Source organism: Artemia sp. Qi Xiang Cuo, chromosome 4 (assembly GCF_049724085.1).
Source record: "Artemia sp. Qi Xiang Cuo chromosome 4, ASM4972408v1, whole genome shotgun sequence".
NCBI lineage: Eukaryota > Metazoa > Arthropoda > Branchiopoda > Anostraca > Artemiidae > Artemia > Artemia sp. Qi Xiang Cuo.
The window spans coordinates 52358609-52386098 of NC_142797.1; the positions used below are offsets into that span (position 1 = coordinate 52358609).

Sequence of the window (27490 nt, forward strand, 5' to 3'; positions counted from 1 at the left end):
ATGATTGGATTGTAAAAACACAAAGCAATGGAGTTAAGGCATGATTTATATCAAGAAAATGTCTGAAAATACGTAAGAAACGTTAATAGATGCCATAGAGTACCACGAGCCAGCCACAGAGTATTACAGGATGGGAATTACCATAGAGTATCACGATCTAATAATGGAATGGTGTGTTCCCGGTGGTCAAATAAAAAATATCTGTCAGGATATTCATACATCACAAAAAGTTTAACTGATGATGACGGGTGCGAGAGGGTGCCACGGAAAAGCCATAGAATGCCACGATAGCTTGTATTGCCACGAGTGATCAGAAGAAATTAGATTGGCAATTTTTCTTAAAGTTGAAACCATCAATTTTAGTGTATACAGTTTGTGTGTTTTTTTCTTGTAGAAAAATGGTTGAAAATGCTTTAGGAATGATAATGTGTGCAGAGGTTACTACAGTCCAGCTACAGAGTCTCAACGGATGGGAATTGCCATAGAGTATCACGATCTAAAAACCAACTGGTATGCTCCCACTGTTCAGAAAACACAAACGTCAGAAAACGTTTAGGTGATGATGATGGGTGCCACAGGCTGCCGTCGTGAAACCAATTTTTACAAAATCACTAGAAATAAGGAAATGGCCCATTCAATAATATGTTTTAAATTCTATGCCCTTTTTAACACTTAGGAAATACAGAATTGAAGACGAAAAGATATTGAAATAGATCAAATGCTTTGCTAAAAGTAAGAAGCGATGTTAAAACTTAAGAGCCATATCTAATATTCACTTAGGGTGTTGCCCTGTTTCTAGAAGATAATTTCTGTATATTTTAGAAGGTTTTAATTTAAAAGTTGAAAACATCCCTTCCCTATATGTGTAATATTGATTTCAGTGCCCTCAGAATAAAGTGTTTTAATAATGTTTGTAAATTTGTTTATTAATAAAACTTGTATGCACAATAAAATCCTTTGTCTTCATCTTTTAGTATTCTCGTTCCACAATGAATCTTCAATAGTGTGCCACGGTGGCGTGAACTGTCATTGACTACCAAATTCTTACAATGAAATGGAAAGCCCCGCTGTTCAAATATAAACAATAGTCAATTTAGTTTATATGGTTATTTTTGAAGAAAATGATTTGAAAATGCCTTAGGAATGATAGTAAGTGTGAGAAGGTGCCACGGGCCAGCCAGAGTGTTCTATGGTGGAGTGAAATGCCATGGGGGCATTAGGGAGGGGTTAGCTTGCGGAAACACAAACCAATGGATATAAAGCATGATTTATATCAAGAAAATGTCTGAAAATGCCTTAAAAATGATATTGTGTGCCAGAGGATGCCTAGGGTGTAAACTGCCTTGGACTATCACATTGTAACAACAAAATGGAAAATCTCGCTGTTCAAGTAAAATAGTGGTCAGTTTAGTTTATACGGTTATTTTTGTAGGAAAATGGTTGAAAAAGCTTTAGGAATAATAGTGTTTGCCAGAGTCTGCCACGGGCCAGCCATAGTGTGACACGTAAATACATTCTTAGACCACACTGGCTATACATGACAAATGAAACTCAGAGAAGAAAGAAACTGACAAAATGAAAAATAAAATCAAAAAGGGTGAAAAAACGAGGATTTTTTCAGGCATTGGCGAACCATGAAATAGAAGAAATAAGAAAATATTTGGAGAAGGACCCCCGCCAAGTCGTCCTCAGTGCTAAACAAAAAAGAAGAAAAAGAAAGAAACAAAAAACGAAAATCTAAACTTTCGAAGTTTACCTTACAAAGGCTTGAAATGCCATGGTGAGAAACACGGAGGGTTGGCTTGCAAAAACACAAACCATTGAATTTCAAGCATATTTTTTATCAACAAAATATCTGAAAAATGCCTTAGGAATGATAATATGCATCACAGGGGCGCAACAGGCCAGCCACATATTGCCACGATCGGGAAAAAAGTGTATTGATGTTCGTAAATTGAAGAAAATATACAAATCAATGTTTCAAACCGTGATTTTGCTCAAAATGAGATGAAAATAATCAAGTCCATCCTTCAAAACGATTTGCGTTTGCTTAAAAAATATGAAGGTGTGTGACAAAAAAATGAATTCTTGCTTGAATTGCAACGCGTGAGACACAGAGTGTCACGTGTTAAGAACGATCATTGATTATGGATAGTAAATAATTTCTTGTTATTTCATCCAATGGTTTCATCATTTGCTCTGGGCAATACATCAAATAAATAACAGCATCAATCTCATTTCAATTTACATAACTATAATGTAACATCCACGTTTGTATCAAACGTACAACAATAATATCCCCTAAACTTATTGTCAGTAATCTATTTTCTCCCCTCCATTCGAATTATTTCCGGAGATTAGAAACATGCAATCCATAGCTCACCGAGAAAGGCAATATGGAGGTTATCGATCCAGAAACTGTGTAGAGAATTCACCGAATGAGAAATGGTCTATCATATAGAATCTATTCTCAAGAATCTAATAATAGGAATGATTTGTTGGTTCAGGTATCTAAGGCACCATTCGATTGGGGAGTCTCTGATCTTACGTTCGATTCCTACAGCGGACTGAAAAATTTGGTGACGGATTATAAAGGTTCTCTGAGATGAAAAATTTTGAAGAAAATGTCTTGATTAAAAAAATGCACTGAATAAAAAAAAAATCTCGAAGAAAATGTCTTAAAGAAAAAAAATCTTGAACAAAAAGAACTATCGAAGAAAAACGTCTTGAAAAAATGTCTTGAAATGTTTTGAAACGTCTTGTAAACGTCTGGAAGAAAAATGTCTTAAAATACGTCTTGAAATGTCTTGAAACTTCTTGAAAAACGTCTTGAAGAAAAATGTCTTAGAAACCGTTTTGAAATGTCTTTAAAATGTCCGAGACATTCTGAAAAGATTGTCTTGAAGAAAAAACCCCCATAAATATTATGTAACACCTACTTTTGTGTCATCCTCCGCTACAACTACTGTTCGCCCTTGACTAGCGGCCCGTGAGCTCTAGCAAAACATGTCATATGAGATTACATCATCTTCAATAAATTTAACAAGTCACGCATGACCGTCGAAACCTGTTTTCACTGGATTATAAGGATCCCAGGAACCAAAAGAAGTCCCTGAGATTACGTCAGCTTTAATAAGTTTGCATAGGTAAACAATCCTATATTACGTAGCAAACAGGTGTGCGTAATAAAGTTTTGAGGGAATCACCGTTAAACATCTTCGCGACCTTAAACTAGTATAGAAGAAAAGAGTAGCACCTATTAGTGCGCTTAAATCCAAAAAACACTCACTACTGATATCTGTGGCTAGGAGACATTCGACAAAAAGCATCAAAGACTATCAAATCACCAATGAAAGTGATATTCAACGATATTTTCGGTTAAAATGATAGACAATGAAGTCCTCTGTTAAAAGACAAGTGAAAGCAAGAATCACACTAAATTGTTAAAGAAATCTATGGTTAGATTAGAAGAAATGACGAGAATCACTATGATTCCCGGGATAATACAAATCTTATAAATTTTTCGATTCTGTGGGAGGATAAACAGGAATGAGGGATTGAATTCACGCCAGAACTTATCAAATCAGCTAAAATCGCTAATTTACCACCTCATAACTTATGACTAAAGAATAACATGATAATTACTTGAGAATCAAATATTTACAAGCCTGTTGCGTGCCGAGTGAGTAGAGGAGGGGGTACCAGCGCGACGACTCACCCCTGCTGCCACCTACAACTTTTTTTAACACCATATATTGGCATAGACCCACGTGGTTTATGGTTTTTGTCAATGAGAATGAAAAAACAGGAATTTTATCACATTTATGTATGTTTTCTTGGAGGGTTATGTGTGTTGGTTAATTTATTTGATGTTTTTCATGTATGTCTAATGGTTTTTTTCAGTGAGAATTTGAAAAACAGGAACTATGTAACATGTAAGGATGTCATCAGAAATTCATCTCTGTTATATGGTTTTCTCAGTGAGAACGAAAAAACAGGAATTTTCTAACTTGGAAAAACAGGAATTTTGTCACATTTATGGTTGTTTTCATGGATGGTTATGTGTGTTGATCGATTTATTTGATGTATTTCTCGGATATCAACATCAAATTATGGATGTTTTATGGTTTTTGTGAGTGAGAATTTGAAAAATAGAAATTTTCTTACATTTTTGTCTGTTTTCATGGGTGGTTATGTGTGTTGTTCGATCTATTTGATGTTTTTCATGTCTGTTTTATGGATAATCCAGAAATAGTATTTGATGTTGTTGTTCAAGCCAAATGTTATGAGTTTCCTGGAAACAGTTAGATCACATGTTTCCTTCTCACCCAATCAGAGGGCTTTGTTTACATATGAGCAGCAGAGTGAATATAAAGAAAGGATTTTTGTTATAGTTTTATTAGTCTGTGAATAGAATTCAAGGAGTGAGAAGAAGAAGAACAGTTTGACTTTACTCATTTGGATATATATTTGTGTTGATGGCGATGAGTGGAATGATTACCATATTAGAAATTGATAGTGGAGTTGATGATAATAGTACAAGAGCACCAAACATTGCGATGGAAATCACGAAAGGGTCACGGCTTTGTCTGGAATCGGATGCAGTATATGCAAGATATGTGATATCCTTGAGCAAATTTAAAATGGAAGATCAATTATGTTTTGCCACTAAAGTTGATATAGCGCATGTGAATAGACTTCATAGGGCTTTAAGTGCATTGGTGAAACATATTGAAGACAATAAACAGTATCACTAATTATACATGCTATATATTATTGAGGTTGTTGTTGTTGTTGTTGTAATTATTCAATAAAATTGTTTCGAAATCGAAAATGTTCTCTTTCTTTTCTGGTTAGGGCTAACGAATCAGGGTCAGTCTAGAGTCAGCAGTCAGAGTGAAAGGATCGAAAAATGAATAAATTTGAGAAAGAGAGACTTAGATCAAATCTAGTGTTTATGGAAAAACATTTGATTTTGGATGATGATTTTCTCGAGTTATCTCTTCAACGCAGGATATTCTCTCGTCAGGGAACACTTGACAATATAATGAGGAGTGATTCCCCCCCATTGGACTATTTTATGGAACTTTTAAAATGTGATTCAAATGCTTATAGTCATTTTATTGATATATTAATTGGAACAAAGCAGAATCATATCGTGGATATACTTTTGAAAACATTGCTAATGGATTCAATGTAGATAGCTCCCCCCATCATTCGAAAGAGGTAACGTCACAGAGCTACTCCTCTCTCCCACCGTTTCCCTCTCATTGAATTTATCGAACGAAGAGGATCAGTTTCGTTTTAGCAGTGAGTGAGTTGACATCGGAAACAAAAAAATGTTCTATATATGTCCCTTGTGCATGTACACTCTTGGCAGTTGGAATCAATGTGAGACTTGTACAATTATTGATGACTATAGTGAAAAGTGTAAATTATGTAATCCTTGTAAATTACATAGAGGCTATGCAGTACAAATTAAAGGATGTAATTCATGTCTTGAGGAGGTGTGTGACTCTCACCCTAGAGGACACCTGTGCTCCAATTGTCACTATGATAAATGTGATCAGTGGGAGAATACTTACCCCGCTATGATTGGAAAGAATCCCAAATGTGATTTTAGTTTATTTCTACGAGATTGGTATCGTCGTGGATTTAAATTATTCCGGGAAAAGGAATCTGGTCTACGATTCAACTGTTGGGGTAACAAGACAATTTGGTTTCTACGTCATCGTTGTGATGACACCACCTACTATCACTATAAACCAAGTGATTTTTATTTGTCAGTTACCGAATGTGATTCACCATTTGAAAACATTGTATGTGATATTGCTTCAAATAGACAGATTGAAACTCGTGAATTTCATAATATGAATGCAAATAGTATCATTGACTATACAAAGAGATATGACAAGAGTGAAGTTACATTGTACTGTAGAAAATGTGACCCTGACTTTGCAGACAATCAAGATCAATATACAGTGAATCCAAATGATTTATCAGCATTAGTGGTTCACGACAGTTGCCAATACATCGAAGATGAAGAAATCTAAAGTGGAGATTTAAAGACATTGTTGTATATATATGCATTTTATTATTAAACAAATTCACAAACATTTTTTAAGCACTTTACTCTTAGGGCACTGAAATCAATACCATATAGGTCTGAGAGGATAATTTCCACTAGAAAGTCATTCAGACGTGGATTGTCAACATAAATGTGGAGATACTGCTTGTAAGTATAGCCACGACATCGGAACACAAAATATAGTAGTGCCTGGAAGCCACAACTCTTAGTCGTTAGATCCTGCACCCTCTTTCGATTTGAATAATAGTTTTCCCACTGCTCTCAATATAGTTGCTGATGTGAGGTGTGTAGAATGTATAGGGTAGACCAAGAGGATCAAAAAATTCAATCGTCTTCATTGTTTAAAAGATGCACAGCCAATGACCCGTCAGCACAGTCGACGGACTGCTATTAATAATAATCAAGGTATTGTTGACACGTTGAATTTTTCCAAGATAGTCCGAGGGCAGACAATAGGATTTGTGCTGGGACATGTAGGGGTCCATATTAAATACATTGATTATTTGACTGGTGTTCATGGTGCCAAGTCTAGTAGAACGCTGCCTTCGGGAGTGATTTCCCAATAGGTTTCATATTGATTTAGTGAGATTATGGCTATAATCTCTGCCACTGGGTCGGTAAATGTAAACTCTAAACGTACACCCCCTATACAAACTATACCCGACATATCCAATGTACATAAAAAATTCAATACAGTGAAACCAAGTGTTTTAGCAAACATATCTTCGGTTATACCATTTTCAAATAGTTGGGAGTCATGATCTAGGGTTTGCATGGTCAACTCGTACAATGTTCTATAGGATTTATCAAAAGATAGATTGTAGAGTGGGATGCCGTTTACTTTGCACACAAGAGATGAAAGTCGAAACATCTCGAATTTATGTGGACATTCAGTCCATGATCCTATTGCACTGGCGCTTTTTACAAATGCCAACGCTAGTTGTGACGGGATTTCACCATTGATAAAGGATGAATCGGTGAAGGTGCGTGAGCCCATTACAATATGACGTTGATTGGTGATTGTATGAGGAACAAGTAGTTTAATATTGTTGCCATTGGCTCTCAGTTTTTCCACGGCCAAAGCAACAGAACTCATGTCCTGTTGTTTGCGTACTTGAAGTATTGCCGAGGTGAGGGAGAGACTTACATCAGGATTGGCAGCAAGTTCTTTTCTCAACATGAAATTGGAGTGTGCAAGCGCTAGTTTTATATCCACTTTAAAATTGGGCGGCAGCCATTGGGGTATATTAAATATTTCATGATATATTTTTCCAACTATATGTAATTCAATAGTTTTAGCATTTTTAAGTGCATCTGTACTATCAGTATTAGTAATATATTCATATCCAATGGAGGTGCTTCTCAATTCCTTGTATGACTTGGGTGTCATCACCTTGAATTGCATATAGCTTGTATAATTTGGGAGATTGTTGCTTGTGCTCACCAGTGTGCCATTGATGTAGACACTAATTTGACGAAATAAATTATGTAGTATACAATTTTCATAGGATATTCCATCGGCCCGAATCGGCATTGTATTATCGGATTTCCAGACTTTCATTTGCAAATCTATAAATGTTCAGGACATGTCCATAAAGTAGTCTTCATTGGAATAAATTTGAAAGTGGATATTATCGGAGAGGGGTTGTTGTGGATAAAATTGTTCAAGGTATCCATGCTTGACACTCACATCAACATTCTCGGCATTGAATAGATTCAATGAGGCGGTGATTGAAGGTTGAGAATCCATATGTGGTAGGTAGGACATTTTAGGACATTTCTATTCTTCATGGGGCTTCTGTTTACAGCACGTGTCGGTTTTTTTCTTCTTTTCTTTGACAGGAGGGATGATGTCTTTCGTTTCCAACCTGAGTGGAGACTGATGAGAGATGCGTTGTTTCTTGACTTTTTTAAACCTTTACAATTTTTTTTTAATCTCTCGCCAAGGGTTCGCGCACTGGACCTAAGATTTTCCGTAGCACTCTTTTTAAAATCCTTGCTTGAGCCCCAATCATGTAGTGTAGAGGATGCAAAATCTTTTGCAACCGGTACAAGATATTTTCTGGCCAGTGGTAATGAAGATCAAAAAAGCTTATCCAACCACCTGCCCAGACCGGATCCAGACATTGACGAGCGATCCTTGCAACACTCCATTCTATTACCCAGTTGTATTGGGCCAAGAGTATTAACATAGCAGTCAATATCAGGACAAGTGAATACCAGTTTTTTATTAGACATCTTGCTTTTGAACGATGGGTCGAAAATGGCATGTAATCACAGCCAAACCTTTTGAAATTGCTATGGGATCACCCAATTCAGTTCTTAGTCTTAACTTACAGAGTTCCAAATAGGAAGTGTTTACGGGAATATACTGAAGATGCTTTATATTGTAGTGGTGAATATGTTCTTGATTGGTTTTTCATTCAAGAACTCGTAGGAGGGGGACAATTTAATTACCAACCCGATATGTTTCCATAAATGAAGCGAAGACAAATATACAGGTGTCTTTGGAGAAGGCAGGTGGGTAGTCAGCGAAAATGAAATTAGTGTTTCCGGCACTTTTGCCATTGATTATATTGAGCTTAAAGCCAAGAACATCCTTTAGATTATCGTTGAGAATAACCTTTTCACTGGCAATAGGTGAACTAATGTAGATCTTGCCCTCCTCCTTTGTATAGTTGAAATGAAAAGCACCCTTTTAACGAGCGGAAATTCTTTTATTAATAGAACGACATAAATCGTTCATACAGGTGAGTTTCTCGTAGGGTAATTCAATATATGGATAATCCATCCAATTGATTTTTTGAATTTGTTCTTGATCACCTGTTGGTGGTTGCGGCCAATCATAGGGTCTAATTTTTATTTCATATTTAAGTTCATTTCTCAGGATGTCATAGGTATTTTTGAGAATACAGTCGACAAGAGCCACTTCATACTTTCCGTTGTCCTCGAATTTAATGGCGGGGGAGAGTTTCGTCCAGAAATCACTTGTTCTATTCAAGTCATTGTAGAGAGGATCAGAAACATTGGACATTAAAGTCACATAAAAATCATTAGACATTGTCAATATCTTCAGCACTGACCCAAGAATCAAAATCTGAGCTGTATCCTAGCCAGCGAACAGGCAACTGTTTCTTGCCAATGCGTGTACGACTCTTTAATATCTTTTCAATTTGATAAATTTCACTAGTGTTTCTAACTTTTTGCAGTTCATATTCATAAAAACCGCCGAGAATCTCATCATCTTTGGTGTCTCGCAGTCGATATGTCGTGGGCTCGGTGTCCAGGATTTTGGACACTTTAAAAAGTTCAGTGCTCCATAAATAATTCCCCTTTTCAAAAATATTGGTGGTTTTATTAATTCGAACTGTATCACCAACATTGAATTTCTTCTTTTTTTCTCTTTTTAACCCTTGGAGTATTTCTTTAGAAAAGTATCAAATGTATTTTCATTGTAATGAACATCCCGAGGGCTTGAGTTGGACGGAGATCAATGGGGTCGATGGTTGTAAATCTGCATGATTTTACCTAAATCATGAATAAAAGTCGGTGTTTTTTTCAGGGTACAATATCTTGAAATTAATAGACGAATAGTTCTTATTAATCGTTCAGCCAATGCAGCCTTTATCGGGCTGTGACTATGATAAAGTGTTGTATTATATTTCAAAAGAACCTTTTGCACATGGGGATTAACAAATTCACTGCCACGATCCGATTGAATTTTTCTGTACGAATCCTGTTCTAGAATACTTTCAATGGCCCTAGCAACTTCAACACCTCTCTTTGAACGCAGTGGAATGGCATATGCATAGCGACTAAAGATACTGATTGCCACCAGAAAATATTTGTAGGGCGCATTGTGACGTTGTTGAAGTGTATCTAGAGTTAAAAAATCCATTTGCATTATATGCAGAGGGAAAAGCCCATTAGTTTGTCGATATTGGTTGCTGCAAAGCCTATGATTTCGATATAATATTTACCTCGCTTCATTTTTTAGATATTCTTTTACATTTTTTAATGTGCTGGTGCTGGAGACAGCTTTGAAATGCGTTTTGGGAGAACTTAAACTCCCCGCTTCGTCAATATTTTCATAGACACCTTTCAAAACTTCATCCATTTTGAGCGTAAACACGTAGTATAATGTCCACTCCCCTTTTGCACACTGGTGGGCGACTCAATTCGTCTTCGCTTTTGACTAGCAGCCACAGGTGTTGTAAAATCAGGGACGCTGCTAGCATCTTCAAATATTGAATCTTCTTCTTTTTTAAATGGTGTTGTTGGTGGACTATATTCTCTTAGTTTCTTTAGAATTTTGTTATTGCCAATAAGACTTTTGGGAAAGTTTGATACATACAGAAAGGTGTATAGACTATCGTCAAAGGATAAAAGTCCTTTACGATTCGTCACCATATCACAAATTAAATCAACTAGATTATAACTTTTTCCTTGAATTATAAATCGTTTCCCTGTGCTCTTGACTTGAACTTGATCACCAGTTTCCAACATGAGATAGGATAATACTCTTTTACTCTGTTCTCGATATGTGAGTGGCAATATGTTTCCAATTTTCAATACAATCAAATTCAATTCCTTTTCCTTTGATTGCAGTGCTGCTGCAGAATCTTGAGGAGATGTTTCCTGTTTAGAGGGATCAGTGGCTGGTCTCTCACGATAAGGTTTATGTTTGTCCACACGTCACAATGCATCTTGAAGTAAAAGTAGTTTTTTGTCATCGGCAATATTCTCATCGTTAATAAATTTGCTTAGATTGTCTTCAAAATGTTCGATGGGCGAGAGGAAAAGTTCAAATGGTGTCAATTTATATGGTTTTGCCATTCTCTCCCTAGAGAAAACTGTTTACAAGTCCTGCAACTATTGGCAGTAAAAGTGTGAAGAAGCTACCACCCGCCTGTAGGAGCCGTGTTCATTTAATATTTTGACACTTTTTTATTAAGGACCAGGCGCCGAACCGGGACACCTTTTTGGTTTTCGTGTTTCTACAAACATAATTCCTGTTTAATATTGCCTAAGTTAAAATTGAAAAAATTTAATATAATATATTGATTAAATCATTGTCAACCCCATGTTTGAGTATAGCCTTCCTAAGCAAGGGTTTTGAAGTGCTTAAAACGGAAAACACATGCCGTTGTTCGTGTAGTTTCTTCAGTGTCATAATGGCGACTAATAGTCTTTTCTACTGTGCACCGGAAGATATACTGTAATTTCATTGTTGAAAATATCGGTGACTACACGTAGATTCTCGGGCGTGCTCTGATTAAGATCCAGCAAAATGTAACCCTAGGGCTTGCTAGTCGCCTGAGTTTACGCTGACAATAGAAATTTAGGGGTGCCGGGGTAAATCTGCTTATTGAGAGTTATGAGAGAGCTAGAATCACTAACGACTTGATAGATAATATAGATGGTGCAGTTCAAAGCAAGGGTTCGCATACATTTGCTCTGATGAAAGAGATTGTGTAGAACTAGGGTTACGGAAATGTGTTCATGGTGGGAGCGAACAGTGAACAGTTGTAACATTTCCTGTGAGAACTGTTCAATGGATTCAGCCAAATCATCAATGATCAGCCACGAGTTTGATTCAATACTATTGAAAACATCAAGTCCCCGTATGAATTGTATTGGTATGGTTGTGGCAATAGCTTTTATTTGATCATAGGACTCCTGCCAAATACTATAGCAATAGTAGATTTTTTTCGGTTTTTCCAAAAACATTTTATCGCAATTTTGAATTATTCTAGCTAAAAGCGTTGTTTTCCCAGACATTGAGGGACCACACAGAACTGATCCGAAGGGTGTTTTAAATTTATACATGCTGCTGCTGTTGGGGACAACAGTCGGACTGCAACTAACTCTAAATCATTTGTGCTCAATGAATAATTAGCAATTTTCCCACATGGATCTATCTATTCAAGAACAACAAAAAAAACAATATTTCATTGCAGCATTTATTTCGACACTGCATGAAAACAAATATTTGCAGTCAACATGAACAACGATAAAAATAACACTTGTTCAACAAGAACAGTTGACAAAATTTCATGGTAGTCAAAATAAAAAACACTTTTTGTCCATCAACACTAACACTATCTGTACAACACTTATTGTCTTAAAAACACTTTTTTTTTGTTCAACATCACGTTATGTACATTAGCACAGAGTAGCACACTTTTCTGTACAACAACAACAACAACACTTTTTTGTACAACAAAAAAACACTTGAAAACAACACTTGAAAAAAACACTTGAAAATTGATAGCACAGTTGAACATTATGAATTTAAAGGTGGTGTCCCCCCCCCGGGGGGTCGCGGGGCCGAAGGCCGGCCGGCCGTGGGCGGCCCCCCCCCCGGGGCGGCCGTGGGAAGGGCCCCCCCTCCCCCCGGGAGCGGCGGTGGAAAAAAACACTACAATAGTTGTCCGGTCACTGCGACGGCTGCTACAGGTTAGTGGGTGGGTTAGGTTAAGCTAGTGAGATTGGGATTAGTTAATTAATGAATAGGTTGGGTGGTTAGTGGTTAGTCAGATTAGGTTAATTTATCTAGACCAAGTTGATTGCGATAGTCAATGCATTCAACTCGGTCTAAAATACGATAGTGACCATGGGGTAGGACAGTCACACCATTCTCGAGCACATAGACCTTGTCGTATATACATGACATTGCATTCTTTTCCACTCTCACAGTATAATTTCTATACTGTAGAGAGCGAATTGCATGCACTTGTGCTCTTGACAATAGGCTACTTTCTACACAGTCTCTGTACACGCTCATTTTGAAATTGCTCTTTAAAAAGTGTTTAGGCACCCCTTTGCACGCCTTCTTTTCATCCCCACTATGAGTTTCAACGCACTAAACTTTGGGACCCGGGAACACCCCCTGGATATCAAATCACTCCCCGTCTCTGATTTTAACATTAATAGTTGGTTGGGTGCTTGACGTTTCACCAGCTCGGGGTAGAGTGATGGATTCCAGTTGGTGAAATCCATCCACGAGCTGATGTGCACCTCATTTTGCAAATCACCCAATAAATCCAATTCAGTCCCATTTACCTTTAACAGCAGAGAATCTGTATCACCATAGTAAACTTGAACCTCCCCCTCCCGTGGCCATTGCACCTTACACACATTCTAAAAGAACAACAATATGAGCTTTTCGGAAATTTCCAGCACTGAAGTGCCGCCTGCTATATTCTTGTTCAGTACTACATTTCGCTTTCGCCTGTGTAGAAGAACCATGCCGGCCTCTATGCTCGTGAATGATGTAAAATTGGAGTCGGCAATAATTCGTGCACACTCTAGAGGGTCAGTCACGACGTCACAGCGAGATCTATTACGAACGCTTTCACACATTTTGCCAAACGCTGAAATTAGAATGAGCTTATACATGTCCTTCTCCACCTTTGAATTTGCCTTAGAGCGTTTATCGACAAAGGTTTCGATAAACATTTTCAAGTAGGGTCGCTGATTGAACTGTAGGACCCTGTGTATTTTAGTGATCTTGAAACCGTTGCTCACCATCCAGTGCAAAAGCACATGGTGAACAACGATATTCTCTTTAGGGTCCAAATCAGCAATCAGTTTCTGTTTGGAGGGAGTCCAGTGCATCCCCATATCCTCAACCAATGAACGATTGTAGGGGCTCAGAGAGTCCCTGCTCACTGGTCGATTGATACAGGGAAAGACAAAATCTTTGACTGAGTCGTGAAGCGCCAGCGGAATGTGACCATCAACTTCAAAGAACCATCCTAGTGGCCCATTGTCCTCGACGGTGGTAATGTCGGGGAACTCACAAGGATTCTCAAGCCATTGATTGTTCCCACACGGCAAAGAGTAGTGGGACATTGCCGAGGGGTACAATGAGTTCATGTCCAAGAACACTGCATTTGACTTTGCACCTGTGCTGTGTCCGCTCGGATCGGTTGATAACACGCGGTCCCCATGAAAAACATACACTCCCCTCATTGAACGCTCTACAAAAAGGTGCTGATCTACGTCGGTGATTGGGCCTATTTCCTCCCTGCTAATTTTTAAAATTAAATCCATCACTAAATGGGGTGTAGAAAAATAGTAGCATATATCTAACTCGAACTCTTAATAGATCTGGTCTGTGTTCTTACAGACTATATCCAACAGAGTTAGAACGTCACTTGCCAAGTACAGTCTACAATAATCCCACCCATTTTTACAATCCCCCTTGGACCACACCTTCTTGGCAAACTCATACTCCTCGGCTGTGCATTCACTGTTGGTCATTGAATTGTGAAAAGCTTCAATTGGAGGTAGTTTATCCTCACTTAAGCTAGTACCAGAACAGTAATAATCGTATGTATATATACCTTTGCCTGTCAACAGATCATACATTTCAACGTCTGGAAAGTTCTGTTTAAGCAATGGAAAGCTATCAAAATTGTTGCTTTTTTGTACTTGACTCAATTGACTCAATACCTTGGGGACAAAACTAAAGGAATATAAAAACCTGATTTTATTCCAGCACGTACGCCCATTATCCACTGCCTGCCATTTCAGCTCGAGAAGCAACAACTTCTCAGCTGATTTGGGAATTATGTTATAGGTAAATGAACTATTTACCCATGGACAATCTACTCCCCCTCCTTCCCTATGCATACGTGCCAGTGCCGGTAAAATAAATTTTAAGTCATCATTGGAATTATGAATAAAAACAGGGAGAAAAAACTGCTGGCTAACATTTAAATTACACGATTGATGCGCAACTCCTCTAACATTTCTACCTCCCGAGGATATTTCCTGCCACAAATTGTCCTGATCGCTAACTTTCCCGCGGCCCCCACGGTTCCCTGTAGTCCCTGTATCCACCTCTACAAACTCCCCCTGACCAACCCCACATAGTTTTTTATTTTTAATCGTGATACGATCCTCGGCAGACAGCTCCATTGGATAATGGGTACTTTTCAAACAATATATAGCACCATTAGCCCTGCTAATCAGTTTAGTCAATTCCTTGACCATGCACTCCCCCTCATCCAATGTTTCAACTATTTCTAACAATTGCATGGTGTTAGAACTATCTCTTTGTGCGTGGGCGTAGAACACTGCAATAGCCTGGTGTTCTTTGACTCAGTTTGGAAAATTGGGGTCATTCATCTCCACCAGCTTAGCCTTACAATCCAAAGATATTTTGTTGCACTGGAAAAGGGTATTTTGAAAATTTTTGAAACGTAGAATGGCCCTATCCCCTGAAACGGTTTCCACTCTCTGATAGCCATACTGTTTTCAATACCTCATGTGATCCCGTAGTTTCATATCACTACAGAGTTGTGAGAGACATTTTGGACATTAGAAACGTACCCCTAGCTCCCTACCATCCCCCAGAACTCTACTAATGTCATTGATCGGATTAAAATGCCCGATTGTATTTGGTTGACTAGGTGGCGTGTAAAGCAACCAACCCCAGTGTTTAACCAAATCAACTGACGAGGCTCTCACGCGGAATACCACCCCCTTATTCTTAGAGCGAGTCCCGTCTTCAAATTCTGTTTTGTATTGCACCACAGTAACGTCGATATTTAAATGGACATTAGCCCTTTCAAACATGTCAATAGATCGAACCGTTACTGGGTATTTTCCTTCTAGGCAAGAAAAATCTACAACTGGGAAAACGTACCCGTCCTTCCCATGTACAGCCCAGTGATCTAAATTCTTCTTGGTAGCGTCATCTGCTAGAGGCTGAAAGGCTGATATGAGGAAAGCATATCTGAAACACTTTTGATCTGTTTCAAAACAAATCCGCTGGACACCTTGACAACCTACTAGATCTGGATTATAATTTAAAACTGTATCCCTTTCATACCCACCTGCCCCCCCTCTTAAAATAAAATCTTTCTTAATTTTACAAATATTTACGCTTAAATTTTCAACAAAAAGAACTAGAGAGCCACTGCTATTTTCATTAATGTTATCGAGATGCATTATAATTTGATCGACCCAATCTATGAAAGCTCCCTCAAAATTTTCTAAATTTCAATAAACCAAAGGCATCTTGGAATGTACATAATGATAGTAAACTTCACTTTTCAACTCATTTAAATAGAACACTTTTAGAACAATGGAAACCTTAATTGAATCCCTACCTCCCCACAACTGAATTTGGTTCACCAGAAGTGCACGAATTTTTTCTGCATAGGAATTCACAATCTCTATAGGATCAAAAACCAATTTCCCTCCCCTAAGTGAATTAAAGTGATCCCCAAACACCGCAGTGAAAACAACTATATTATTTAAAATTCTGTTGGACAATTGAAAGTCTGGGAGAGTTTTATCCTCCTCCCCCTCTTGTATATTACCCCCTCCCCCAAGTTGTTCAATAATAGGGCCTTGGGAAGCCGCTTCATTTGATTGAAGTGGGGAAATGTTCATGTAATCTGAGGGCGAAGAGTTTCCTCTCAATCCACTGACAAATTCATCCAACAGCAGCATAGTATTTGGGCTTAACAATGATAAGTCTGAATTTGAATTATCTAAATTACCCTGCTCAGCTGTGCTATTATCAACACTAAAAAAAAATTACTTAAACGGACATCAATGTTAAAGGGTATTTCTAGGGAATTACCATGCCATTCACTGATAGTAAATGCTTCATTGTTGTAAATCCCCATAGGCGCGTCCTCTCCTTCTCCAACTGACGAGCAGGGGGAGATGGCGAGTATGGAACCAGTGCACAGCCTATAAATGAAAAATAGCTTATTTTCAAAGTGTTCAAATCATCCCCTACTGTTTAAAATTTGGAGTATTATTTACGTATTTTTTAAAACGTACTTAGTAGTAGTAGTAGTAGTAGTAGTATGTAGATAGTATCATTTATTTAATTCACTGTTCCCCATCAACTATCTATATTCTTAAATTTCCAATTTCCAAATTAATATATTATATTTGAAATCTAAAACGCCGCTTTACATAGAATTTGCAATTTGATTTTTTTCAAACAACTCCACCTCGTCCCCCTTTCAACGCTTAACCCCCCCTCTACCAGCCGGGCCTCACGGTGCGTCCCCGGGATGCGCCCTCCCGGGCGTCCCGGGGCCCTTCCTGGACTCCCCGCCAGCCCCCACTTAAAAAAATATATTTAAAAAATAAAAAATGACATAGTAGGTTTTGATTTTGTTCAAACAATTCCTCCAAATAAAATTTCATATTAATACTCTTTATCTGCTTTAGAAAAAAAACATGATTTGAAATGGATAGCCATCTCCTGTCATGATACACAACTCATTCAGATATACAGTTTTTTTTTTTTATAATCTTTTTAGAGGCAAGGTGAACCATTCATTTATATCACAATATAAATTACCTAACATTACAATGACCAGAATATAGTGTCTTTTTTGTCTTCACTAATCTAATTTAGCAAAAGGGCGAATGCATGCACTTGACATGATTCAAAAGGGGGAACATTATATTTCCTTTGGGGAGAAAAAATCTTTCAATATTCCCACTGAGATATACTTTTACGCATTGTTTGAAAATGTTGCATTTAGAAAAGGTCTATAAAAGTTGGAAGAAATTGATAGGTATTTCTATATGAAAGGTAGGAAAAAACGTATACATTTGCATATCCCGGCTGCACTTGGACATTCGAAGGACCAGGTAGTGCATTCTGGAGGGCCACTTCCTGACTGTGCATAAGTGGGGCAGCTCTTGAAGACCCAGGCGACGTATGATGGAAGGTGGACGAGCCGGCGGCATTACTTTCTTGTACAGATGATTGCACTTGTTTTGGAGGCTTCGGCCAGCTACCATATTGCCGGACAGTAGCCTTGGCATGGCCCGCATTATTAACCCTCGCTTTCTTAGCGGGTGTTGGCGAATGGCATTCTTCACAATTTGCCTTAAAAAGAAGAGAAAAAGTTAGTATTGAAATAATTTGCCCCTTTTTACAGAAAGAAAGTTATTAACTACAATTTTGTTTAGAAAAGTATTGCATTTAGTAAAGCAAAAAACCCATATTCTCTCCCCCTAAATTTATGAAAATTAACCCACCCTAAGTCTACCCTCTCATTGAGTTAATCATGTGTTTATTCAAGCGAAAGCCATATCTTACTTCCTTTTATTCAAATGTTATAGCTAAAATCACTAAATGACGAAGAAGCAATTAAGGTAAGAAACAATTATCTTTTCTATTTTGCCACTATTAAAAGTGCTAACCCCCTCCCCAGCAAAAAATCCTGGATTCACGCTCCCCTCCCGGGAATATAAAAGAAACTTTATCGAAAGAAAGCTTGAAAATAATCTGTTTCTCTTCTCCAAAATAGCACATTGCGTCTTAGCCTAATTATTACAATTGCCTCAAAGTGTTTTAATTTTGACGGAGAAACAGTTCCTTTTGATTTTGGCTGCTGCGCTCGTAAACACAGAGGGAAAAGGGTGACAGCTAATTATAGGCCTCGCGCCGGAGAGCCTTGTGTCAAACCAGAGCGGGTTAATAACAACAGTGACGGAATTCAATGGTCGCTTTTATCTAGGATATATAAAACTTAAAATTGCATAGATTTAAAGAACTTGTAATTATTTCTTTTTGCGAGAATTTTTTTGTAAAACAGTGAGGGGGGGGGGGGTTTGGGTTTGTGGGAAAAATAAAAAATTGTATTTATTTATTTTTTAAGGATAAACAGGTCATTGTGACAGTTGCTGCCGAGTTCGTAAACACAAAGGAAAAGGGGTGAGATCTAATTTTAAACTCGCGTAGAGCATTATGTCAAAACCAGGTTAGGTTAATAACAAAAGTGACGGAAGTCAATGGTCGCTTTTATCTAGGATATAGACACTTAAAATTTCATAAATTTAACGAAAGAAAATTATTTCTTTTTGCTATAATTAAGGTCGTAAACAGAGGGGGAAGGAAGGATGGGGTTTACGTAACGAAAAAAGAGCGTATTTTACACTTTTTATCGAGTATAAACATCATAAAGGGACGTTTGTATAGGGGGGGGTTTACCCGAATATAGTAGAGGGTAACCACGGAAAACAATTTTATTTTGAAAATAAAAAATGAAAACAGAACTTACATTGCTAATTGTGGCTGCCAAGGCTTCAAGCTCATCAATAATTTCATGTGTTCTATCCATTGTGTTCTGGAACTTTCTGATAATTTAATCACATTGCATGCCCGTTATATACGAAATCTCAAGGGCGAATTGTTATGTAACGGGGAAATCATATGTAACCAGCCCTCTGATTGGCTGAGAAGGAGGATGTATCCGACTCACTGATTGGCTGAGAAGGATGCCAGTGATACTTCCTGTTTCCTATTCCAGGACACCTTGAAATTCATCCCTAGCATGCACTTGTCCAAAACAACAATAATAAATAAATCCCTCAGGCCTAAAGATTAAAGAAACCATAATGTTTCTGAATTCCCCCACTCGTGAATCAATAATTTCCCCTAGCGATTATGTAAATCAAGTTTACAGGCTAGGTTCACCTAAAGATCAAAGAAGCCATGTTTGTTTCTTAATTCCCCCCTCGTGAATCAATAATTTCCCCTCGCGATTATGTAAATCCAAGTGAGAAAATTCCTGTTTTTTCATTCTCACTGAGAAAACCATATAACAGACATGAATTGCTGTTGACATCCATAAATGTGACATAGTTCCTGTTTTTCAAATTTTCACTTACAAAAACAATTAAACATCCATGAAAAACATCAAATAAATCGACCAACACACATAGCCATCCAAGAAAACATACATAAATGTGACAAAATTCCTGTTTTTTCATTCTCATTGACAAAAAAACCATAAACCACGTGCTTCGTTGCCAATATATGGTGTTAAAAAAAAGTTGTAGGTGGCAGCAGGGGTGAGGGGTCGCGCTGGTACCCCCTCCTCTACTCGAGTGCCAGGGCCTGAGCAGAGCTCGGGCTGCTGTTTCGACTTTATAAATGTATATGGACAAAAGGGCCTTTTATAATGATCAAGTATCTCAGGTTTTTTGCCGGAAAAGTTAATTCGTCAAAAACTTACCTTCTTCTGAGCGTAAAAATATTTTGCCAACTTGTTCATACGAGGTAATTCTGTCATCTGACGGTTTTAATTCAGCTAATAAAGTTTTAAGTTTATCCTTGGTTGTTCGGTAGTCTCTTTTCTCTGGATTATCTTCTAAAATTGTCTTTGGCAAGACAACAGCTGAGTAGTTCTGGTACAAAGATATTGTGAGTAGAATTGAAAGAAGGATAATTATCAGTCTGTCCTGCCGTCGAGAAAATGGGAAGCTCTAAAACAAGAAATACAAAGATTACTTTAAGTTACCTTGAATGGTAATACAAAAAAATAAAAGGCGGGTTTCATGGCCTCTGTAATTGGTCATTTCTGGAAGATTGAATCTGACCGTAATCTTAATGCCAACCAACTGCCCCTTTTTTCATCAACCGCATCTAATTGAAATTGTGCTAGGTAAATTTCGATTAAAATAGCCCAAAGATTATGTAACAAAGCTTTTGAGAATGATACAAACCACTAGAGTCCTGGGAAAGGGTTTTAAGTCATGCCCTGGGGACATATAAGGTTTTTTCCAGAATGAACAATCGTAGAAAATTCAGATGGGTCCCATTTGCTTTGAAATTGGAAGTTATAGTGCCCTTTTTAAATGTCGAAGTGATTTGAGAGCAACCCTGCCCCCCACGCCCATCATTTTCTAAAAAAACATCCAAACAAAGTTTTGAAACATCAATTCTTTTCAGCCTTGTTAAAAGGTTCAGTAATTATGCGTTTGGGGTAGTCACCCTCCCCCGGAGGTCTCCCGGGCAAGGGCTGCAAGTCAGGCAGTTTTTTCCTTGTTTACATACAATATATATTATTGAGAAAAGGTATGCAAGTTTGACTTCTACTTTCCCAAAATACGAAGGGCATTAATTTGAGTCTTTCAGAAATGTTGAGGAAAGTGATGAACTAAATCAATACATGTTATGTGTATATGGGTTGTCAAAAGTGTGTAACCAAGGAATGACTGAGTATATTTGCACAATACTACTACTACAACTACTGCTGCTTCTACAGCTACCAAAACTACTATTACTACCACCACTACTATCAATAAAACTACTACTTCTGTAATGAGTTCTTCAATGGCTAAGGACATTGAAAAAACATCCGAGGAAAAGTTTAGGGGAAAGTTGAACTAAATCAAAACATTCGATTTATGTACCGATTGCTGATACGGGTGCATCAACAATATTTTTGGAACGACTAATCATATCAAGAGCATCATGTGCATCTAGAAGTTCATGAGTGGGATGTTCAGATAATCGAAAGGCAAAATTTACCTGATACTACTGCTATTAATACTGCTGCTACTACTGTTATTACTAATAGTAACACACTATTACTGCTACTACTGTTCCTACTATTACCACTACGACTACGATACTAGTGCAATTAAGGCTACGCGTATAAAGGTGAAAAATGGACAGTATATTGAGGGTGAATTTGAGCTAAACCAAAACACACTATATGCATGCAAATTGTCAAAAGGGCACATCTAAACAATTGATTTGGGTGTTAAATTGTAACTACCAGAGAATACATAAAGTGGAAGATTAATTGACAAAAAGGTAATATACGCGTGTCACTACTATCACTAATACCACTGCAGCTTTAAAAAAAATTGCTACTAAACTGCTCAAGCTACTACTTCAATAGTAACAACTCGCAAGGCTTTGAGCATTAACGGAAACAGGGCGTCAAAAGAGTGTCTAAAGCGCAAATCAACAATATTTTTTGAACGGCTTACCGTGTCAAGGTGAAACTTCCGGGTCATCATGAAAGCGATATTTAACTGCCCGAAAAGCAATATGTATATGCTACTACCGTTACTAATACTGCTGCTACTACTGCTATTGCTACTACTTATAGAGCACATACAGTGCAACTACTTCTACTACCACCGAAAGTAATGTGATAATAGTACTATTAAGGCCAAGTCTATTAAAGGTAAATTTGAGAGAATATTAATGGCTAATTCGAAGTAACATACGAAATTGTGTGCATTTAGATTCTCAAATAGCGTATCCTAGGAATTGATTTACGTATTAAGTTGGAACTCTCAGAGAATGCTTAAAGGCGAAAATAAAATGACCAAAAGGCAATATGTGCACACTGCTACTAATATTACTACCACTGCAACATTTACTAGTTCTACTACTACTATTACTATTGCCCCAACTACTACTTCTATCGCAACTACATGTAAGGTTAAGAGCATTAAAATAGAAATTTCAAGAAGTATATGAACATACAGGTTATCAAAAGGACACATCGACAATGTCATAGCAATGGCTAATTGTATTAAGTTGAGTAGTAATACTGCTGCTGTGACTACTATTACAACTATACCTAAGGGTATGAAGTTGAAACTTTCTGAGATAATTTCTGAAGTTTTCTGATGTACGGATGACAACCTGTCATCCATATGCAGGTTGTCAGAAGGGTGTATCAGCAATATCTTAGGAACAGTTTCGTGTGTGAAATTAAAACTCAAAACGAGCAAAAATTAACATGAGTGGGGCCCAAATCCCTTATACCTTCCCAAAGTCAAAACATGATTTGCACTTTACTGAAAAAAATTTAAATGGTTTCACTTTTATAAATTTAATAAATCAAACCATATTAAAAATGTTAAGGAATAAATATAAGCATGCGTGCATTATACTGACAATGCACGTTCATTTTTAATTTTTTCAGTGACCGGCAAATTAGGTTATGGCCTTGGGAAGGCATCGGGGGTTTTGAGCCCTACTCATGTTAATTTCTGTTCGTTTTGAGTTTGAATCGGTTATTTATTGTAATTTTTTTTTTGGGGGGGGGGGGTTATTTATTTATTGATGCTGATTTGTAGGAGTTTCACGCCTGGTTGTTTTTTCAAACAATCAATCAATATCTTAACTGTCTGAAAAACCTATAGGGGTTTAATATGGAGTGGAAGACAAAAAAAAGTAAAGAAAGAAGAACACACTCACCAACAAAACAATACTACCTGGAATAGATTCAAACATTTCTACTAACACATAGCAGGATGGAGGTTTTTGTCCTATAAATCCTAGAAAATAAGCAACCCCCGACACTGCTAAGCCACGGTTAGTGGCTTAGTTAACCCATAGGCTGACATTAGTCTTTTGTTTTTAGCCCATAGGGTATACACAAGAGAAATTTTCGAAACGAAAATATACGGATCTAGTTGTCTTTCTATCAGAAGCCGTACACATTTTCCGAAATGAAGTCAATGCCAAGACATGAGGCATCACAAAAGCGTTGTAAAAACAAGCGACAATATGCCTACTGTAGCAAGCTTTACAGCAAACTAGCACATCAAACGCTTTTCTAAATTTCTCACTTATATCAGAGATAAGGAGAGCCCTTGTTATTTCTGCACTATCCCCTGTCGGGAGACCAAGATACTTAATACAAGCAGATAACTAAACACTCTGATTTCCTAACTATACATATTAAAATTTAGCATTAAAATTCAGACCAATTTTGGCACATTCCCTACTAAACACAGAAAAATTTTCCTCAACAGACGATACAGTTCTACTTAAATTCAGAATGTTGTCAGCGTAATTGAGTATGGAAAGGTCCAAACCTTTAAAAAAAAAAACTAATTCTAGCCTTTATCTGGGGTGCAACCACACTGTTATTATACAATGGTGGCGAAGTTTCCCCACTTTGGTGGATTCCTTTCCAAACTCGGATTACGGCTTTATACATTACGTAATCATGACGAGTAGGTACTTGCACGACAACACATAATCTCGCATACAGATTTTTAAATACCCGCAAAACTTGAACGATTGAGACTTCGCTGCTGTGCCCTATACAGCAAATGGGAACGCAAACTAGAATCATGAGCCGCACGAGTACGAGAGACATCATGAGCCACAAGGACGAACAATTCGCCACTATTCTTAATATTCATCAGAACGTAGGCAAGTATATAATGCACGTGTTCCTGACTATAGCCGTCCTTAAATCCAAACTGGTCATCTGGAGTGGAACAAGCCCTATTTACCTCTTTAATCACTACTAACTTCAGCAATTTACATGGAACAGAAGAAACTGTTATAGGAACAACGTTGCTGGCTATCTTTATCTTTATTTGGAATAGGAGTCAATGTAACAACACAATAGGAATCAGGGACAATACCAGAATTTAAAATGATTTGGTAAAACAAATGTAGATGCTGCAGCAGCTTATCACTTGCATGTAATAAATGAAAACAAATAATTGATCATAACCAGGCGAGAACTTTTTTCGAAGGTGAATGGTAGTACTATAAATATCAGAGGCCGTAACTACGAAACCAATATCTGATTCAGTGTCAACTAATCTATCCACTAGTAGTGACTTATAGCGAGTTTCTAACACTGGGTTAGGTGAAGAAAATTTTCTGGTGAAATAGTGGATCCAGTCACTCTTACTTGGAAGCTCTGAAACAACACCTTTTGACTGTATTCTCCCGATGTATCTCAAGATTTCATTTGGATTAGCTGCGAGTAGCTCGCTCCTGTGGTCAATAATCTCAGCTTTGTGATTGGCAAGACACTTAGCAAAACGACGTTTGGTATATAGCCATATGTCATTGACGGCACCAGATTCCGGTCGCAATCATTCCATATTTGGTGCCAATACTTTGAAGATTTGCAACTTTGCTGAAAAGCCGGATTAACTGACTAGCCAGGTATTTCTGAACCTGGACGAACTTTAGTACAACGCTCAGCACAACGCACTGCATGTGTGATTTCACTTCAGTAAATGTTGATTAGAACTTTTTCTCCGACTCGGTGAGTTCTGAGGATTGTTGCAGCAACTGGAAAGGGATCTTAATTTGGCCAAGTGTGGCATCAAGCTCTGCTTTATATGCAACAGGATTTATTTTCTTCCAGTCACATTTGAATTCCCACTTCTGTTTCTTTTAATCTTTTTTAAAGAGAACACTATCAATAACAAAATGGTTGGAAATTGGCAAATGATCCAATAGCGATATGCTAAAGTTAACATGGATTGAGCCATTCGCAGTCACGTCGTTTGAGAAGAGCATGAAATCAATCGAACTCGTCGTTCCGGAGCTATGGATATATGTATACGAATGGTCATTTGGACAACATACAGATTGGACAGAGTAGACAGAAGTACTTAAGATCTTGAGTGATCTGGAACGGAAATGTCGTTGTTCACGTTCCCGGCGAGGATACCAGGATGAGATTTAGCAATCCTTAGTATTGCACAGGATAACTTTTCTTCGGAAGCAAAGTTGTTGTAATCAGTCGGTAAATAGCAGAAATATACTATCAGATTTGCAACTTTTATACCAAGGAAACACTCGTCCTCGACAAATACTGATTCCAAAAGGTGAGAACTGATTCTTAAAACCAGTCCACCGGAGGTGTTCCTCTGCCCGAATTCTTAGCTGGCACCGAAAAAAGGCAAGTTTTGTCGTTAACTTTTAACAGGGAAAGCGAGTCGGCTGAAAGGAAATGTTCTTGTAGACACAAAACCTCGTTACAAGACATCAAGCTTTCAATCAGTGGGAGCTTATTGACTACACCGCCATTCAGATTCCACAAAGACACATTTAGCTCATAGTTGATCAAGGCTTCATCATGAGCTGTGCGGCCACGGGGCACTTAACACTATAGTAAAAATTGTCTTTCTGCTTACAGAGAGCACACTTCAGTGCAGCATTTCAGGGTTTCTGTTTACTATTCGCAAGAATGCCACTGCAACGGTAACCGCGAATAGCGTTCTTACAGCCATTAGCTGCGTGACCGTAATCTTGGCACTGAAAACAAATCATCGGCAAATACCGATACGCCTCTATTCGGAAGCAGTCATAGCCCAGAGTTATATGGTCGTTCATTGGATACAAAGACAAGCTTATATAAGCAAGTTTTTCGAATTCTATTGGCTTTTTGCAATTCCTAATCATTGAACTGTTTAGCGCTTCAGTAATAGACTTTGCTGCATCTTTGTCAACAATTATCATGCGCCACTCTTTGCTACGAGGCCTCGGATCCACTATATGGGTGCAGGAATGACTAACAAGACCCTCAAGATACTCTGCTACTGTTGGGCTTTTTGAGTCCTTTCGGAGGTTGTTGGAGAATCACAGAGTAAGAACGTTCTGCTGTATCCGGAAGGTCAGTTGCATTTGCACCCGCAGTCGCACTAGCTTTATTTTGTGCCGATCTGAAGAAGCATAGGTGGTCAATAAAATTGTCCACAGTATAATGAAGCTTACTGAGCTGGCGCGTCAGTGTGCCTGTAACCTCCCCTGATAGTGTGGGTACCTCGTCAGGCTCATAGATTACAAGCTTGGGGAGGACTACTTTCTTCTCGTCACAATTCCAGATGGCTCTTATCAGATCATTAACCTTGTCTTGGGGCTTAACACAATCTGTAGAACGAGTAGACATAGCGGCTAACTACCATAATTCATCCTTTGCCTTAGTCAGCACATCAACTTTGTAATACTGTACTGCCTTTGCCACTATTTCATTATACTTGTTCCCCGCTTTGATTGCTCGGAAGACGAACTTCAAAACTGGTCTATAAACCATGTCCGGCTTCAAACTGCTAATTTCTCTTTCGGAATCAAATTGCCTCTGACCAACGTTGCCAACACTTTGAGATAAACTGTACCAGTTTTCCAAACTAAGTTGTACCGCAAGAGATTAATGAACAGTAGACTGAAAATTTGCCTCTCGAGTCGCTTTGAGACGCTCGCCATCAGTTATGTTTTATTGATTTCGCTGAAAACTGAGGAAATGTTCTAGGGCAAGAACAGGAAAAATAAACCCAAGGCAGTAGCAACCTCATAGCTTAAAATATGGAGATTGCTACTATAAACTTTCTCAGCTTAACAAAACAGCGGTCCCAAACCACTAAACGCATTTTAGAAAAAGGTTTCAGTAAAATTTTCTGAGAGCGTTCTCGAAGCTGATTGCTGGGGTAAATCCTTTCTTTCGAAATTTTGGGCATTAAGGTGAATAATAGATAAAGTATGAAGGCCAATAACGTAGTGTCAAAGAACTTATAATCCACCTACACGATGAACAACGAGTACCAGAAGCTATAAATAAAACGTATCAGCATCTACGCCATGAAAGTGGCTAATACCACAGATTCTCGTGAGTCCATGGACTAGGCTACCAACCGGCCAGTTACTCGTTGATCATATCCTACACTGGTATGGCTCTTTTACTCGTACGGACTGACTCTTGGTCGATACTATTAATCAGAACTAAATTGATTTAAAAGAAGTATTTTGACTATATTGCACAAACAATCAGGTTAAACCGTACAAAGGTAACAAAAGTATAACATTAAAAAAAAGAGGAACATTTGTGCTAGTTGGTAATT

The 27490-nt window shown here is 37.9% G+C and overlaps 1 protein-coding gene across 1 annotated transcript in view; it reads right to left on the reverse strand.

Moving 5' to 3' along the window:
- The window catches only part of LOC148953221 (uncharacterized), a 95211-nt gene extending 69097 nt beyond the window's left edge, over positions 1-26114 (reverse strand). Inside the window, exons 1-4 of the mRNA XM_089087907.1 lie at positions 25880-26114; positions 23905-24114; positions 23091-23170; positions 20101-20350 (exon numbers count right to left, since the gene is read on the reverse strand). Of these exons, the coding sequence (XP_088944033.1) occupies positions 20101-20350; positions 23091-23170; positions 23905-24114; positions 25880-26114 (775 nt within the window). The remainder of the gene's footprint in view (positions 1-20100; positions 20351-23090; positions 23171-23904; positions 24115-25879) is intronic.
- Positions 26115-27490: the final 1376 nt, after the last annotated feature.